At 46.3% G+C, this 18,238-nt stretch overlaps 1 protein-coding gene across 1 annotated transcript; it reads right to left on the reverse strand.

Moving 5' to 3' along the window:
• Positions 1–1,362: 1,362 nt before the first annotated feature.
• Positions 1,363–15,455, reverse strand: LOC143803952 (uncharacterized). The gene is made up of 5 exons (XM_077281703.1): positions 15,291–15,455; positions 14,974–15,136; positions 13,961–14,444; positions 3,299–3,891; positions 1,363–1,480 (listed from the first exon to the last, which is right to left on the reverse strand). Exons 1-5 carry the CDS (start codon positions 15,385–15,387, stop codon positions 1,363–1,365), a joined length of 1,455 nt encoding a protein of 484 aa, XP_077137818.1. The 5' UTR covers positions 15,388–15,455.
• Positions 15,456–18,238: the final 2,783 nt, after the last annotated feature.

The raw sequence follows: 18,238 nt of genomic DNA on the forward strand, positions 1-18,238 counted from the left end.
AACCATCTTCCCTGACCCTACTAAAGAAAAGCAGGCATAAACCATGATGCTTATAAACCAAAAAAAAGGGGAAGCCTAGCAACCACTGAGTGCGACACTGGATATTAAATATGACTAGACAAATGAACCATAAATTATAACCATATATGGAATCTGAACCAGACGGGGGTAAGTGAAAATATAAATTTTATTGAAAATACTAAATATAAATAGTACCAATACGAACAGGACAACAGTAATAAAGCAAAAAAACAGCTAAAAAGAACAGTGCATCAGATGTAATCACACATAGTGGGATGCGCTGAAAGACTGCACAAAAATATCACTGCTGCACAGCCTACAACACCTGAAGCATGGATGTCAAAACGACAGGTAGTGACACCCGCAAATGATCAATGTGACACCTCATAGAGGATAACATATGGAAAGGCGAGCTATATGGTGCCAGCACTGCACACCCAGGTTAATGGGTCGCAGGACTGCACCATGTAACACAAGGTACGCCAGATAAGGTATAAATTAGAAGTGCACTTAATAAATACTAGGTACTAAATACCTTGAAACATCCCAGCAGCAGGGTGCCGGCGTGCAGACAGGGAGCAGAGAGCCTCGACGCGCGTTTCACTGCCTTGGCTTCGTCAGGAGGCGTGGCCAATAAAAAGAGGGCCGGGATATATAAGGGGAAGTGAGGGGAGTGCCGACGAATCGGCACGCTGACCCAGCATGATGTGTACGCGTCAGCCGCGAGGCGGGCCGGGACGCACCGTGGAGTATGGGCAGGAGGACGTGCGTCATCCGCCCCATCACCACAGCAACGCTTCCGGCCAGCAACGCCGCCGAGGCAACACAGCGCATGCGTGGGGCGCGTCTGCGCCGGACACAAAGAAAAGGTAAACATAGAAGGCATATGCAAAGATCTCATGCCTCGCGCCGTATTCCTCACAGGATAGCCCGCATAAGGTAAAGTAGTTGGCAGTACTATCATATTCCTGAGGGCAGGATATGCCGGGAGGAGCGGCGCACTAATAGACCACAAGGTATGGGATAGTTTAACCAACGAGATTAACCCTGGATTTTCCAAAAGGGATTAAGCAGAGTGCGATAATATTCATTTACAAAAGCTGGTGATTACAACATATTTGTATAGCACAAAGCTGTGTGGCTAATAAGATAATATGGTAGAACGACATACAAGCTGGTAGACAGTAAAAATACTGATTATCAAAGTATACAATATAATTATATGGAACAAAGCTGTATGTCTAATAAAGACGAACCACATACAGGCAAATAAACTGTAAAAAAGGTTACTAAAACTATTTAACCATAAAACACCAGACAGATGGTTAATAGACGTTTGTGTCATGAATATGTCCAGCTTAGGTCAATCCATATATCTTCTGTTGATCCAGACAACGTCTCCGATGTGGCCTCCCCTCCGCATATATATGAATGAAGGAACAATGAATGAAAACAGCATCTAATGAAAAAGAGACATGACAGTAAGCACGTATACTACTGCTACAGGAAAACATAAAATATACCCGGACCACAATAAAGTTAAATAAAAAGAAGAACAGTATCTAGAAAAAAGTATCTAGAGAAAAGACTTGAAACTGAGGGCCTCATTTAAACCCTTAGGTGAAAGCGTATCCAGGGTTACTATCCAACGTGCTTCTTTTTGAAGCAGTTTCTGTTTCACGTTACCACCCCGGATCCCCATATAAATGCGATCAATCCCGCATACAGAAAACCCCTTGGGATTGCTGTTATGTCTCTCGAAAAAATGTTTCGGGATGGATTTTAACAGCTGTGGTTCGGAACAGTTGGCTGAACCCCTTATGTCCCTCAAATGTTCCTGTACTCGAATCATTAAGGGCCTGGTTGTCATACCAACATACAAACGATCACACGGGCAACGGCCACAATACACTACTGCTTCAGTGTTGCAGGTGATGTGATGAACGATCTTATAATTTTTGTCTCCTGCAGAATTGGTAAAGTTTTTTGTTCTTTTAATAGTCCCACAGGCCAAACATTTCCCGCAAGGAAAACAACCCCAAGGAGGACCACAGCTGGTTAAACCAAAGGGATTACTCTTAGGGGGTACGTAATGGCTACTACATAAAAGATCACCCAGAGTACGGGATTTACGCCACGTAATGAGAGGATAAGGAGTAAGTTGGTTGGCCAGATCCCTATCAGTTAAAAAGACTGACCAGTGTTTTTTGAAAATACTATTAATTTCTGACCAATTAGAATCGAATTTAGTAATAAAACGAGGTGTCAAATCTACATTTTTGTTATTGATTCTTCTAGATGGTTTTGTCAGTACGGTTGCTCTATCGGAATTGAGGGCACGGGAGAAGCCTCTGTAGATGTCTTTCCATTTGTAACCTCTGTTCCTAAACCGGGAAGATAGGTCCTTGGCCTGATTGATAAAATTGGCATCGTCCGAACAGATGCGACGGGCTCTCAAGAACTGTCCCGTGGGTATTGAACTCTTGAGTTTAGGGGGGTGGGACGATGTAAAATGCAGCAATGCATTAGTGGTCGTTTCCTTGCGGAAAATAGTCGTACCCACAGTACCCTCACTAGAATTGGTGATCAATAGATCCAAAAAGTCAATGGACTTTTGGCTATACTTCCATGTAAGCCTGATGTTGAGTGTATTGACATTTAATTGGTTCAAAAAAGAGTCCAGCTGCGACGTGGAGCCCTGCCAGATGAACAATATATCGTCGATATAGCGGAGCCACGACATGACGGAGCTGTGACCTGGTGTATCAAGGACCGTATCCGTCTCCCACAGCCCCAGGAACAAATTAGCATACGAGGGCGCACAAGACGCCTCCATAGCTGTGCCCTGGAGCTGTAGGAAGGGGCGGTCCTTGAACACAAAGAAATTATGAGTAAGAATGAACTGTAAAAGTTCCAAAATAAAGTAAATCAGATTTGGTTCGAGGTTCGTCATGTCAAGAAAAAATTTAACAGCCCACATCCCGTGGCCATGCCCTATCGACATATATAGGGACTCCACATCACAGGTAATGAACCACATGTCATCATCCGGTGTGAGGCCGTCCAGTCTTTTCAGGACCTCGGTAGTGTCCTTGACAAAAGACGGGAGGGTCTCAACACATTGTTTAAGATAGAAGTCAATGAACTGACAGGCTGGTTCACAAAGACCCCCATGCCCGAGACAATAGGTCTGCCCGGTGGGCAGAGGGGGTCTTTGTGAACTTTGGGTAACAGATAGAAAGTGGGAATGATAGGGAATTCTGGCAGAAGAGCCAACCTCATTTTCGTAGTGATGGCTTGAGACTCCACGCCCTCGTCCAACAGATGACTCAATTCTCGTTGGAACATAGCCAATGGTAGGGCATCAAATTTTTTATAATGGTCAGGTCTAAGCAGTTGTTTAAAGGCCTCGGCCTCATACAGGTCAATAGGCCACAGCACCACATTGCCCCCTTTGTCCGCCCTTTTGATAACAACATCCTTCATAGCTCCGAGTTCCCTCAGAGCAATCCTCTGTCGAGGTGTGAGATTATCATGGAGGACACAAGGGTTTAATTTGTGAAAGTCCTCCCTGATCAATCTCACAAAGATTTCCACTTGAGGACAGGCGGACAAGGGGGGAAAAGTCTTAGACCGTAAATGTAAATGTGTGGGAAAAGCAGGAGAGTCAGACTGGAAATTTTCAGCCTCCAAGGACTCTAGGTCACTCAAAACTTGCAATTCAGTCTGGGTGAGAGTTGGATCAGATTTAGGGGCAAAATACTTTTTAAAGATGAGCTTCCACGCAAAAAGCTCCAAATCCTTAATTAAGGTAAAATAATCAGACCCCTCAACCAGTGAAAAGGAAAGTCCTTTCGAAAGCACCTCAACCTGTGACGAACTCAATTGAAAATGGGATAAATTAATTACCTTTAGAACTTCCTCATTTTCTTGTCTCGGAAATTGTAATGGTGCTTTCTTTTTGTGGTGGCTGGTGTAGAAATGCGCTGGGCATGAAGGTCTGTTGGGGGGCCGTCCCTTGCTGACGAGTGTCCTCTGTGTAAAAAATGCTCTCCACATGTTCCCTCAGAAGTGGTAGAAACACTGGAAAACGATTGGGATCTAGCCTGTTTTCTAGGAAGTTTTTGACGCCAGCGATACACTCGCTTAAGTTGATAATCCTCCAAATCGCGTAAATATTTTTTAGTTTTATTATTTTGTATCTCGAGCTCCCACTTAGAGAGCTCCTCTTCCAGAGACAAGTCAAATTTCCTACACTCGTCACTTGGGAGTGTACCTTGGATTTTGTGACGTATGGTCTCAATCTCCTTCTCTAAAGTCTCAAGAGTTCTCTTATCCACCCCCACAAGTAGTTCCAGAAGAGTTTTAGAACATTTGGTTAGAGTTTCCTCCCATTTAGATGTAAAGGCCGACCCTACCCTACTAAAGAAAAGCAGGCATAAACCATGATGCTGCCACCACCATGTTTGACAGTGGGGATGGTGTGTTCAGGGTGATGAGCTGTGTTGCCTTTATGCCAAACATATCATTTGACATTGTTGCCAAAAAGTTCAATTTTGGTTTAATCTGACCAGAGCTCCTTTATCCACATGTTTGGTGTGTCTCCCAGGTGGCTTGTTGCAAACTTTAAAGGATACTTTTTATGGATATCTTTGAGAAATGGCTTTCTTCTTGCCACTCTTCCATAAAGACCAGATTTGTGCAGTGCGCGACTGATTGTTGTCCCATGGACAGACTGTCCCACCTCAGCTGTAGATCTCTGCAGTTCATCCAGAGTGATAATGAGCCTCTTGACTGCATCTCTGATCAGTCTTCTCCTTGTTTGAGATGAAAGTTTAGAGGGACGGCCGGGTCTTGGTTGATTTGCAGTGGTATGATGCTCCTTCCATTTCAATATGATCGCTTGCACAGTGCTCCTTGGGATGTTTAAAGTTTTGGAAATCATTTTATATCCAAATCAGGCTTTAACCCCTTAATGGCCGTCAATACGTCTTTTAACTGACCCGAGATATAAGAGAATGGCATCCCCATACAGGTGACAATCCAGCAGCTGTCAACTGTACACTATAGCTGACAACTTGCTGCATCAGCCACGATCAGCGTTGTCACCATCCTTATCTGTTTAACCCCTTAGATGCTGCTGTCAAATATGACTATATCATATAAATGTTTAAAAGAGTGTGGCTTCTCTCTCTTTATCCCTATCAGCACCCTGAGATCATGATTGTGTGGTCCTGATGTTTGCCATGGCAATTCATGAGCAAATAGCGGCCTAAAGGTACCGTCACATTTAGCGACGCTGCAGCGATACAGACAACGATCCCGATCGCTGCAGCGTCACTGTTTGGTCGCTGGAGAGCTGTCACACAGACAGCTCTCCAGCGACCAACGATGCCGAGGTCCCCGGGTAACCAGGGTAAACATCGGGTTACTAAGCGCAGGGCCGCGCTTAGTAACCCGATGTTTACCCTGGTTACCAGCGTAAAAGTAAAAAAAAACAAACACTACATACTTACATTCCGCTGTCTGTCCCCCGGCGTTCTGCTTCTCTGCACTGTGTAAGCACAGCGGCCGGAAAGCAGAGCGGTAACGTCACCGCTGTGCCCTGCTTTCCGGCTGGCACTTACACAGTGCAGAGAAGCACAGTGCCGGGGGACAGACAGCGGAATGTAAGTATGTAGTGTTTGGTTTTTTTTACTTTTACGCTGGTAACCAAGGTAAATATCGGGTTACTAAGCGCGGCCCTGCGCTTAGTAACCCGATGTTTACCCTGGTTACCAGTGAAGACATCGCTGGATCGGTGTCACACACACCGATCCAGCGATGTCTGCGGGAGATCCAGCGACGAAATAAGGTGCTGGCCTCCTAGCTCCGACCAACGACATCACAGCAGGATCCAGATCGCTGCTGCGTGTCAAACACAACGATATCGCTATCCAGGACGCTGCAACGTCACGGATCACTAGCGATATCGTTGTTAAGTTGTTCAGTGTGAAGGTACCTTTAGAGTCTGCCGGTACCATTGGCCTGTTCAGAAGTTAGTGACATTTAGGTGGTAAAAATCAACTTTTTCTTTCCTATCATACCACTTTGTATTATTTCCTGAAAAGCACCTGAAGGGTTAATAAACTACCTGACTGCAGTTTTCAATATGTGGAGGGGTGCTGTTTTTAAAATGGTATCACTTTTGGTGGTTTTCCAATACACAGGACCCCAAAAGTCACTTCAAACCTGGAGAGGTCCCTAAAAAAATAATTTTGTAAATTTCTATGAAAAATTACTGCTACATTTTTAAACCTCCTAAAATGCTAATAAAATAACATATTACAAATGGTGCTGATGTAAAGCAGACATGTGGGAAATGTTATTTATTAATGGTTTTCTATGGTATGACTATGTGAATTAAAAGGATAATCATTCAAATTTTGAAAATTGCTAATTTTTTTACATTTTTGTCAAATTTCTGATATTTTTCGAAAAATAAACACAAAACATAACAACCTAAATTTGCCATTATCATAAAGTATAATGTGTCACGAAAAAACAATCTCAGGGTATGTTTCCACGTTCAGGAAACGCTGCTTGTTAGACGCTGCGCAGCGCTGCAGCGTCAAACAAGCAGCGTCCAGATGTTCCAGCACAGTGGAGGGGATTTTATGAAATCCCGTCTCCACTATGCGTGGAAACCCGCACGCGGCGGCCCTGCGACTACGGACATGCTGCGCGTCTTTTCAGATCGCAGCATGCCCGTACACCTTGCGGGCGTCCCCCGCAAGGCATATCACAGGGCCCTATGGGAGAGAGCGATCATCCCGGATGTGAAGAGTTAACACATCCGGCATGATCGCGTCCCAGAAAGGGGGCGGGGCTTAGCACCGAGCGGCTTCGCCGCTGCGGCGATACCGCCGGCCATCCTGAACGTGGAGACATACCCTCAAAATCACTAGAATTTGTCAAAGCGTTCCAGAGTTATTACCACATAAAGTGACACTGCTCAGATTTAAAAAAATTTGGCCCCGTCACTAAGGGGTTAAACTTCTCCATAACAGTATCACGGACCTGCCTGTTGTGTTCCTTGGTCTTCATGATGCTCTCAGAACCCTGAGACTATCACAGAACAGGTGCATTATACGGAGACACACAGGTGGATTATATTTATCATCATTAGGCATTTAGGTCAACATTGGATCATTCAGAGATCCACAATGAACTTCTGGAGTGAGTTTGCTGCACTGAAAGTAAAGGGGCCGAATAATATTGCACGCCCCACTTTTCAGTTTTTGAGTTTCCACAAAAATGTTAAATAACCAATAAATTTCATTCAACTTCACAATCGTGTTCCACTTGTTGTTGATTCTTCACCAAAAATTTACATTTGGTATCTTTATGTTTGAAGCATGATATGTGGGAAAAGGTTGAAAAGTTCCAGGGGGCCGAATACGTTTGCAAGGTACTGTATCCAATGTTAATTCTCTCCTAGGCTAAGGGTATGTGCACACGTCAGGATTTCTTGCAGAAATTTCCTGAAGAAAACCGGAAATTTTCTGCAAGAAATCCGCATTTTTTTTTGCGTTTTTTTCCCGTTTTTTGTAGCATTTTGCAAGCGAAATTAGCTTGCAGAATGCTAAAGTTTTCCAAGCGATCTGTAGCATCGCTTGGAAAACTGACTGACAGGTTGGTCACACTTGTCAAACATAGTGTTTGACAAGTGTGACCAACTTTTTACTATAGATGCAGCCTATGCAGCATCAATAGTAAAAGATAGAATGTTTAAAAATAATTTAAAAAAATAAAAAAAATGGTTATACTCACCTGCAGACAGCCGATGTCCTCAGCGGCGTCCGTTCCTATAGATGGTGTGTGTGTGCAGGACCTTCGATGACGTCGCGGTCACGTGAGCGGTCACATGACCGGTCTCGCAACCAATCACAAGACCGCGACGTCATGGCAGGTCCTTCACCACACCATCTATAGGAACGGAAGTGACAGCATGCACCGCTGAGAGGCGGGAAGACTCCGGGGGCCATCGAAGGTGAGTATATCACTATTTTTTATTTTAATTCTTTTTTTTTACCAATTATATGGTGCCCAGTCCGTGGAGGAGAGTCTCCTCTCCTCCACCCTGGGTACCAACCACACATGATCTGCTTACTTCCCGCATGGTGTGCACAGCCACATGCGGAAAGTAAGCAGATCAATGCATTCCTAGGTGTGTGGAATCTCTGCAATTCCGCAAATTTAATGAACATGTTGCTTTTTTTTCTGCGATGCGATTTTTTTCGCGGAAAAAAATGCAACATTTGCACAAGAAATGCGGAATACACTGTAAATAATAGGAGGCATATGTAAGCGTTTTTTTCGCATTTTTATCACGTTTTTATAGCGAAAAAACGAGAAAAAAACACGAAAAATACTGAACGTGTGCACATGGCCTAAAGCCTGAACTTATGTGGATAGATAAGATCCTGCTATGATAAAAACTGCCAGAGGAGTCAGGGCAACACATATAGATACAGGAGACAGACAAGAACCGAGACACTGGGCGCACATGTGTGCTATCTATTCATATTGGTGAAGGGTGGTGAAAGTCCACAATATCAAATGACCACTAGATGACATGAACATATTGATCAATGGTATAGTATAAATAATATAGGAAATATGGCACAATTAGTGCCATGATGCAGCATTGTTATACACAGTACTCAAATGAAACAAAATAACTAAACATGCGTTTACATGGCATAAGTACAGATAAAGAACAGTACATAGCACACAGTAAAAATATAAGTACATATGTATATATAATTTAAGGAAACCTAATAAATTGGAAGGGAAATTAAACAACATAAACAACTGAACAGGGAATAAATAAAGAATCACAAAATGGACAATTTCCTTTGTGTGTATTTGAACACAAAAAAACAGAGAAAAAAGGCAAATTGGACATAATTTCACACAAAATCCCCAAACTGACCCCGACAAAATTGTTGACATGATACCCAAAATGTGGCTAAAAAACTTTGTTAATATCACTGACTGACGTGGATTAATATGATAAAAAATAACCTTTATTTATAATAATTAACTCTATAATACAAGGCCACCATGCTCTACCCAGTCTGTCCACTGCAACCCAACCTGGATCGTATTGTGGACAATAATAATACCTCCAATCATATATAGAGATGGCAATATTAAGTAATTGGTCCAATATTATTAATCAGTGTCCTATTTAACTTAACTAAGTAAATTGCGCTATGCCCTCATATGCCACTATAAGTTTCTTATTTTGAGGTCCTAGTAACATAGGATTCCCGAACTCTTCATGGTTTGCCACTAGTCCTCAGAAGGACTTCAGTTAGCTTGACAGAGCCTCTCTTATACTGCTTGTGTTAGCCTATTTACTGTTCTATACAAGCAGTCGTATTTGTATATAACAATCCCATTAGCTGGCACCTGGGTCATTCCTCATTCTGTCCCTATGCCATAAGCTTGTATCTCAGATCTACTTAATTAATTCACCCCCATTGTCTTTTGGGTGGGAACATCAGAAGGCTGAATTAGGGTACCGTCACACAGTACCATTTTGATCGCTACGACGGTACGATTCGTGACGTTCTAGCGATATCGTTACGATATCGCAGTGTCTGACACGCAGCAGCGATCAGGGATCCTGCTGAGAATCGTACGTCGTAGCAGATCGTTTGGAACTTTCTTTCGTCGCTTGATCACCCGCTGTCATCGCTGGATCGTTGTGTGTGACAGCGATCCAGCGATGTGTTCGCTTGTAACCAGGGTAAACATCGGGTAACTAAGCGCAGGGCCGCGCTTAGTAACCCGATGTTTACCGTGGTTACCAGCGTAAATGTAAAAAAAACAAACAGTACATACTTACATTCCGGTGTCTGTCCTCCGGCGTCTCAGCTTCTCTGCAGTGTGAGCGCCGGCCAGCCGTAAAGCGAGCACAGCGGTGACGCGGTGACGTCACCGCTCTGCTTTCCGGCTATGGCGCAGCGCTAGTGGAGAGAAGCAGAGACGCCGGGGGACAGAATGTAAGTATGTACTGTTCGTTTTTTTTACCTTTACGCTGGTAACCAGGGTAAACATCGGGTTACTAAGCGCGGCCCTGCGCTTAGTTACCCGATGTTTACCCTGGTTACCCGGGGACTTCGGCATCGCTCCAGCGCCATGATTGCAAAGTGTGACCGCAGTCTACGACGCTGGAGCGATAATCATACGATCGCAGCGACGTCACGAATCGTGCCGTCGTAGCGATTAAAATGGTACTGTGTGACGGTACCCTTATACTATAATGTGTGCTCACATCTAAATCTACAGTCCGCACTGGAGTGTCTGAGTTACACCTGCAACCACATTATGGCTATTATGCCATAATTCATTTTTCATTTTACTGTTTATGCAACTACATGGCCAGTAACAGACAGTACACATTTATACCTTAGGCTACGTTCACATTTGCGTTGTGCGCCGCAGCGTCGTCGCCGCAACGCACAACGCAAACAAAAACGCAGCAAAACGCATGCACAACGCTGCGTTTTGCGCCGCATGCTTTCAACGCATGCGGCGCAAAACGCAGCGTTTTTTGTAAACGCAGTTGCGTTTTCAACAAAAAACGCAGCGTTTTGCGCCGCATGCGTTTTTTTGTGCAGTGAGTCATTCTTCATCCCACCCACAAAAAAAAGTGTCTACACAATAGATAAGGACCACCAATGGCTAGAAGAGGGTTGGTGTTTATGTAATTGTGTATATATACCATGGCAGACATGAATTCCTCCCATTTTGCTGGTATTCATGATGGAGCGTCCCATGGACAGTATCGTCATGGATATGGAGATGGAATTTGCCTTGGCTCATGCCTATGCTGTCGCCTGTGCTCATCAAAGAGAAAAACGGAGATGGATTCATCGCCGATTTTGGATACACCCTATCTTGGAAGTCCGGGAGAGCCGTGGAGCATACCATAGCTTGTTTGGCGAACTGAATGAGAACCTGGAGAAATATTTCGAGTACACCAGGATGTCTCAGGACAGCTTCCGCTATCTTCTGCGTCGGGTGGAAGGAGCCATTAGCAGGCAGGACACGCAGCTCCGGAGAGCTATTTCTGCAGAGGAGCGGCTTCTGGTGACTCTACGGTACGTAGCTGTTTGAATGACTGAGATATGTTCGGCTACGTTCACATCTTCCCTTTTTTTTTTTTTTTTTCTTAATTTTTTTTGGGGGTGGTATGGTCAATGTACTTTTATAAATTGCAATGTACTTTAATGTAATTTCTTTTTCTTCTTGGCAGTTTCCTGGCTACCGGAGAGACCTTGAGATCCCTTCAATTTCAGTTCCGGATTGGAGTCTCCACTCTCTCCGGAATTCTTGCTGAGACCTGCCGCGCTTTGTGGGATAATCTCCGGGAAGAATTTTTACCCGTCCCTACAAGCGATATCTGGTTGGCCAACGCCCAGAAATTTGACCAAGTGTGTTCGTTTCCAAACTGTATTGGCGCGGTGGATGGCAAGCACATTCGGATTACCAAGCCAGGGAAAAGTGGATCCCTTTTCTACAACTATAAAAAATATTTTTCCACTGTGCTGATGGCAATTGCCGGTGCGGACTGCCGTTTTCTCGCAGTCGACATTGGTGCGTTTGGCCGTTCAAATGACTCGCGCACATTCAAAGAGTCGGATATGGGCCAAAAATTATATGGCAACAATTTCAATTTCCCCCAGCCACGACCTCTTCCCCACACCGAAGGCCCTGCGATGCCATTTGTTGTGGTTGGGGATGAGGCATTCCAAATGTCTGCCAACCTATTGAAACCCTACTCCAGTCGGGGCTTGGACCATACGAAAAGGGTGTTCAATTACAGACTGTCCAGGGCCAGAAGGACTGTGGAGTGCGCCTTTGGCATCCTTGTCTCCAAATGGCGGATATTAGGATCCGCCATTAATCTGAAAACTGAGACAGTGGATGAGGTGGTGAAGGCGTGTGTGGTTCTCCACAATTTTATTCTGGCCAAAGAGAGACTGAACGTTGATCTCGATGAAACCATAGCCAACCCATTGCCCGATTTCCATGATCATCCTCTGAGGACAAGTGTGGAAATTGCGCAGATGAGGGATCGTTTTGCGGCCTATTTTGTGTCAGATGTTGGCCGTCTGTCATGGCAAGATACAATGGTGTAGTAAACTGTTGGACTGTATTCTGGTGTGACTATGCTTAAAATAGTTCACCAATGTAATGTGCCTTATCTAAAAAACTTGTAACCCTTTGTTTTTAAAATGTTGTGTTTTAATAAAAAAATTTTCTTAAGTTTTCTACCCTGCTTCAAAGACAAAATTTATACCATACCATATAACATATTTATTTGTTTGTCAGATCGCCGTGTATCATTGTGTTTGACAGCAAAATCAACGATACCAGCGATGTTTTACAATGGTAATCAGGGTAAATATCGGGTTACTAAGCGTAGGGCGGCGCATAGTAAACTGATATTTACCCTGTTTCCCAGTGTGAAAGTTTACAAAAAAAACAGTACATATACTCATCTTCGCGTCCCCCGGCGTCTGCTTCCTGCACGGACTGAGCGCCGGCTGGAAAGTGAATGCACAGCACAGCGGTGATGTGACCGCTCTGCTGTTAGGGCCGTCACTCAGTCAGGGCAGGGAAGCGGACGCCGGGGGACGCAATTCTGAGTGTATGTACTGTTGTTTGATTTACAAAACACTGGTAACCAGGGTAATCATCGGAAGCGCGGCGGCCTGCGCTTAACAACCTGATGTTTACCCTGGTTACCCGGGGACCTCGGCATCGTTGGTCGCTGGAGAGCTGTCACACAGACAGCTCTCCAGCGACCAAATAGCGATGCTGCAGTGATCTGCATCATTGTATGTTTCGCTGCAGCATTGTTAAGTGTGAAGGTACCTTTACGGTATGTGTCCACGTTCAGGATTGCATCATGATTTTGTCACGATTTTTCTTCAGTATTTGTAATACAAAACCAGGAGTGGAACAATTAGAGGCAAAGTAGAATAGAAACATCTGCTCCACTTCTGTATTTATCACCCACTCCTGGTTTTGGGTTACAAAATACTGATGAAAAATCGTGACCAAATCCTCATGCAATCCTGAGCGTGGACACATACCCTAGTGATTGAAAACACCTCATACACTTTATTGTTTGTAAACACCTCATACAGCAATGAGAGACACACCAAAAAAGGCAAAATAAAAAAGTTAAAAATAGTGTCTGACATTGCATATATGAGTTGTTTTAAACACATAATATGTGTAGACGGCGCACGGTGTGACTTGCTGAGAAGTATACATGAAAATAAGAACAAATATTGTTGTATTCAAACCAAAATTTTTTATTTGGGGGAAACAGAAAAAAAAAAGGGGAAATAAACTTAGGGGGTATCAACCTGTGCCACAAAGGGGGAATGGTATGTTTCTTTTTGGGAATGGGGAGAGGAAAATGAGGCTGATGAAGACGACGACGAGGAGGAGGATGTTGACCTATAGTCCAGGAGGCTGGATGGCAGGTCTAAACCCTCCACAGGGTATAATGGGGAGGAAACCGCCACCTCTGCAGGGCAGGGAGGAGGCAACACGAGCCTTTGCAAAGTTCTTGGTTGGCTCTGGCTGCTCCTGCTGCGGCTAGAGCCCCGACGTGTACTTGTTTGACCTTGAGCAGCCAGAGCCTCAGTGCGTGACCTTTTGCTTTTTTTTTTCTTGCTCTTCCTTTTCCTTTTTTTTCCAGTATCGGCTCCCCCAGAATGATGGCTGCAGGAGGATGAGGGCCTGGCAGGAGCAGCGGCACACTGCTATGGTGACTGTGGTGGCGTCGCTCGGCACTTGGACCAGGGTGGGGTGGCTGGAGTGGCTCTGCAGCAGTAGTCGGAGTCATGCTAGCCAGAGACGGTACTACTGGCAGTGTCGCTGACTGCATGCGCCGAGACTGCTGCAGAGCCCTCACGTAGGAATTGTTGCAGTCCTGCATCACCGAAATCTGGAGTTCCGGCGTAAGGTTTTCCACCATGCCTTTAGCAATTGTACTTAAAAAATGCTTTGCCGGATTTGAGAGCTCGGCTTCCAGGATTTCAAGGCGCCGTTCCATACTGGACATTTTATCGCTCAACGCCTTGAAACCGTTCTGGAACACCGTGCCCAAGTGCAAAAATTCGGGCATGACTGACCTGTCCGAGGCCCGCTGGCGCTGTCGGGAATTCCCGAACGAAGGTGCGCCAGAGGCCTCGGGCAGGGGAAAACCTGATGTACCGGCAGCCGGTTCTCCAGATGATGGTGGTGCAAGCCTGCTGTCGCTGTGGGAGGGCTGTGACGGGTCAGATGGCGATCCATGAAGTTCCGCTTCACAGGGGGGAGCTCGCTCGAGGGTGCTGCTGTGTGTCCTGTGAAAAGATAAGGAAAAAATTAGTCTTCAATTAATAACCTATCACATACGCCAACTCCTGTTAAAAAATTAACATTACATGACACATCAATACATTACAATCCCCTGTCTCTCAGTCTGTGTTGCCTATAATAAATTGCTGATTGTTACCGCCAGCTGACCATTAGGGCTGACGATAACAATCATGGACATACCTACGGTAGAAAATGACTGGTCATTCCCGCTGCAAAAGTCAATGCATACCTCTGTCATCGTTTTAAAACATTTTTTTTAAAAAATCTTTCTTGATGCTGCCTATGCCGCAAAATTAGTAAAAAATTTAAAGTCAAGAAAAACATTAAAAAAAAAACAAACAAAAAAAACTTTGCTGATCTGATCGCAGGAACGGCCATGACGTTAGGATCATGTGATCCAGACGTCATCATTATTCATGCGATCAGAACTACCCTGACTCAGAACGTAACCTGTCATGGACAGGGCAATGTACAATGTGGCTGTGCAATATGTTATGTGGCCAAAATACTTACTGTCGGCGGGTAAGGACCGGTCTTAGGAACTGGAGTGCCCTGTTATATTTGTAGGGCACCGACTTGGACGCAGCAGCACCACTCCGAGCTTGCTCCTCCGCAGCACGGATCCCCTTATTGAAACGGTCCTTCATGGATCGCCATCTGGTCCTCAACTTTTTCACTGTGAATGTAAAGACAAAAAAATGGTTACATATTTAGCATTTTAAAAGGATAAAACAACCGTGAGCGATGCAAAGTTTAGGCGTTGATCGCATCACACACGGTTGTGTTTATCCTGGCAAGATGGGTCATAGCAGCGTATCTGCAATACTCACTAAAGTTGCCTTTGGCCTTCGCTGAGGCACTGTCAAAGCCATCCCACAGCGACTTTGCCACCTCTGCCCACAAACGCCTCGACACCACCTGGTCCATGTGCCGAGGGTCACGGCTGTCCCACAACGGGCCACGCTCCTGGATGCTGGAGATCAGGAGGTCCACATCTATTCCACTGTCTCCTTGGTCCCTGTAACAACTCTGCTGGCATCACGTCATGGCCTCGCATCTCTCACACTATCTTACCCACTGCTCCAGGTCATGATGTGGTTTCTGTTTCTTGCCAGCTCCATGTTCTGTGTCTCTGCTCTCTGCATGCTTCATGGTTCTGTGTATAGAGGGGCGGCGCCTGAACTCTCTGGTTCTTATAGCAATCAGGTGCATCTGTCCAATCTGTTCCTGACCAATTACCAAGAGGCCTCCAGTATATAGTGCAGCTTCACCCAGTGTTCTGGGCCTGTGCAATGTGTTAGCTCAGTTAGTGTCTTGCTTCTGAGTTTGCCTGGCCTTGCTCTGAGTTACTCCCTCTCTGGAGGATTCTCTGTGTTATTTCCTTGGTCTTGTTGTCCGCCCACCAGGAGGCAGAATATCCTGGTCCCAGTGTCTTTGTCCTTGTGTCTTGTTCCATTGCCTTGTCTGCACTTAGTCTTACCTCGGTCTCCTAGTCTTTGGCTTCCTTCCCTGTTGTCTTTCCTTGTATTCTCAGTCTGCTTTCACTCTGCACTCTTGCAGCTCTGCCTGCTCTGAACCTTTGTTACTTTACCACTGCTCCTCACTTCTGCGTTTCTGCTCCTTTGTACTCTGCTTATCTTCTGCTGTTGCAGTTATCCCTTGCTGCAGCTTCTCTCCACATTCTTTGTGGCTCTGCTCAGCTTTGCTGCAGAGACCCCTCCCGCAGCACCTCTCCACTCCTTGCGGTTCTACCTAGCTCCGCTCCTTGCGGTTCTACCTGGCTCCGCTCCTTGCGGTTCTACCTGGCTCCGCTCCTTGCGGTTCTACCTGGCTCCGCTCCTAGCGGTTCTACCTGGCTCCGCTCCTTGCGATTCTACCTGGCTCCGCTCCTTGCGGTTCTACCTGGCTCCGCTCTTTGCGGTTCTACCTGGCTCCGCTCTTTGCGGTTCTTCTTGGCTCCGCCTCCAGCGCCTCCGCTCTTGGCTCCGCCTCCAGCGCCTCCGCTCTTGGCTCCGCCTCCAGCGCCTCCGCTCTTGGCTCCGCCTCCAGCGCCTCCGCTCTTGGCTCCGCCTCCAGCGCCTCCGCTCTTGGCTCCGCCTCCAGCGCCTCCGCTCTTGGCTCCGCCTCCAGCGCCTCAGCTCTTGGCTCCGCCTCCTGCCTGTCTGCACTTGGCTCCGCCGCCAGCTCTTGGCTCCGCCTCCTGCCTGTCTGCACTTGGCTCCGCCGCCAGCTCTTGGCTCCGCCTCCTGCCTGTCTGCACTTGGCTCCGCCTCCAGCTCTTGGCTCCGCCTCCTGCCTGTCTGCACTTGGCTCCGCCTCCTGCATTTCTGTTCTTGGCTCTAGCTCCTGTGCTTTCGCTCTGCATCCGCTCTTGCGGTCTTTATCTACTTATTCCTAGGTCCTCGTGTCTGAACAGGTTCTTACCCGTTCTACATACCTGCCTGCAGACCGGTCCCTACCGGTTCTTCCAGTGTACCTGTCTTGTCCACCAGTCCTGCCAGAGAGCCAGCCGTGCCCGCCTGCCTACCAGAGAGCCAGCCGTGCCCGCCTGCCTGTGTTCCTGTTGTACCCGTCTGCCTGCCTATGTGCCATCCGTGCCCGCTTGCTTGTCTATGTTCCGTTCCCCGGTGGGATCAGCAGCCACAACCAGACTCCACCCTGGAGTGGTACCTGGTAGCTTCCTATTGCACAAGTCTGACCTCACCATCAGAGGCTCCAGCGAACACCTAGGAAGCTACTTAGTTACGCCCCTTCCAGGGAGGTTTGGTCTGTGGCACAGTGGGGCCACACATACCCCCGCGTGCTCACGCCTTCCAGTCAGGGCGCGAGCGTGACAGTCCCGTTGTGAAACCTAGAAAAATTAGAAAACAAATAGGTTAAAAATATGCAAATAATAACAACCACCAGTACCTGGAATGATAGGTACCTTTGCCCTATCCTTTGCCATTTGATGTATGTATATTGATGTTTTCTACACCTGTGTTTTGGAATGTTTGTGTGCAGGGAGTTCAACTTTATTTTACCTTCCCCCAATACTTGCTGCCCTGAAAATCTATAATGTATAAAGGCCCCGTCTCACATAGCGATTTACCAACGATCACGAATAGCGATACGACCTGGCCGTGATCGTTGGTAAGTCGCTGTGTGGTCGCTGGGGAGCTGTCACACAGACCGCTCTCTCCAGCGACCAACGATCAGGGGACCGAATTCAGCATCGTTGAAACTGTCTTCAACGATGCCGAAGTCCCCCTGCAGCACCCGGGTAACCAGGGTAAACATCGGGTTACTAAGCGCGGCCCTGCGCTTAGTAACCCGATGTTTACCCTGGTTACCAGTGAAGACATCGCTGGATCGGTGTCACACACACCGATTCAGCGATGTCAGCGGGACCTCAACGACCAAAAAACGGCCCAGGCCATTCCAACACGACCAGCGATCTCACAGCAGGGGCCTGATCGCTGGTACGTGTCACACATAGCGAGATCGCTACTGAGGTCGCTGTTGCGTCACAAAACTAGTGACTCAGCAGCGATCTCGCTAGCGATCTCGCTATGTGTGACGGGGGCCTAAGCTTAGTAAACATCCCTAGTGAAAGCAGGATGCTCCTCAAATGTAATGTTCCTCACAGCAGGATGCTACTGAAAAAAAAAAAATAAAGAAAAAAAATACTCACTCGCCGGCCTGACGCCACATCTTGGCCCCGATCTCTCTGCTCCCGCTGACCGTCTTCCCCCTCACTTGAAGAAGCCTGGAAAAATTGTATACAAAAATTATTGTC

The sequence above is a fragment of the Ranitomeya variabilis genome, chromosome 2, assembly GCF_051348905.1.
Source record: "Ranitomeya variabilis isolate aRanVar5 chromosome 2, aRanVar5.hap1, whole genome shotgun sequence".
Lineage (NCBI taxonomy): Eukaryota > Metazoa > Chordata > Amphibia > Anura > Dendrobatidae > Ranitomeya > Ranitomeya variabilis.

Coding starts and splice junctions, on each gene's coding strand:
- LOC143803952 (XM_077281703.1), bottom strand. CDS start 15,387: ATGGACCAGGTGGTGTCGAGGCGTTTGTGGGCAGAGGTGGCAAAGTCG. Junction 3,892..13,960: donor AGTCAGCGACACTGCCAGTA/GTACCGTCTCTG, acceptor AGTTCGTCACAG/GTTGAGGTGCTTTCGAAAGG. Junction 1,481..3,298: donor GCCATCACTACGAAAATGAG/GTTGGCTCTTCT, acceptor CTTTTTCATTAG/ATGCTGTTTTCATTCATTGT.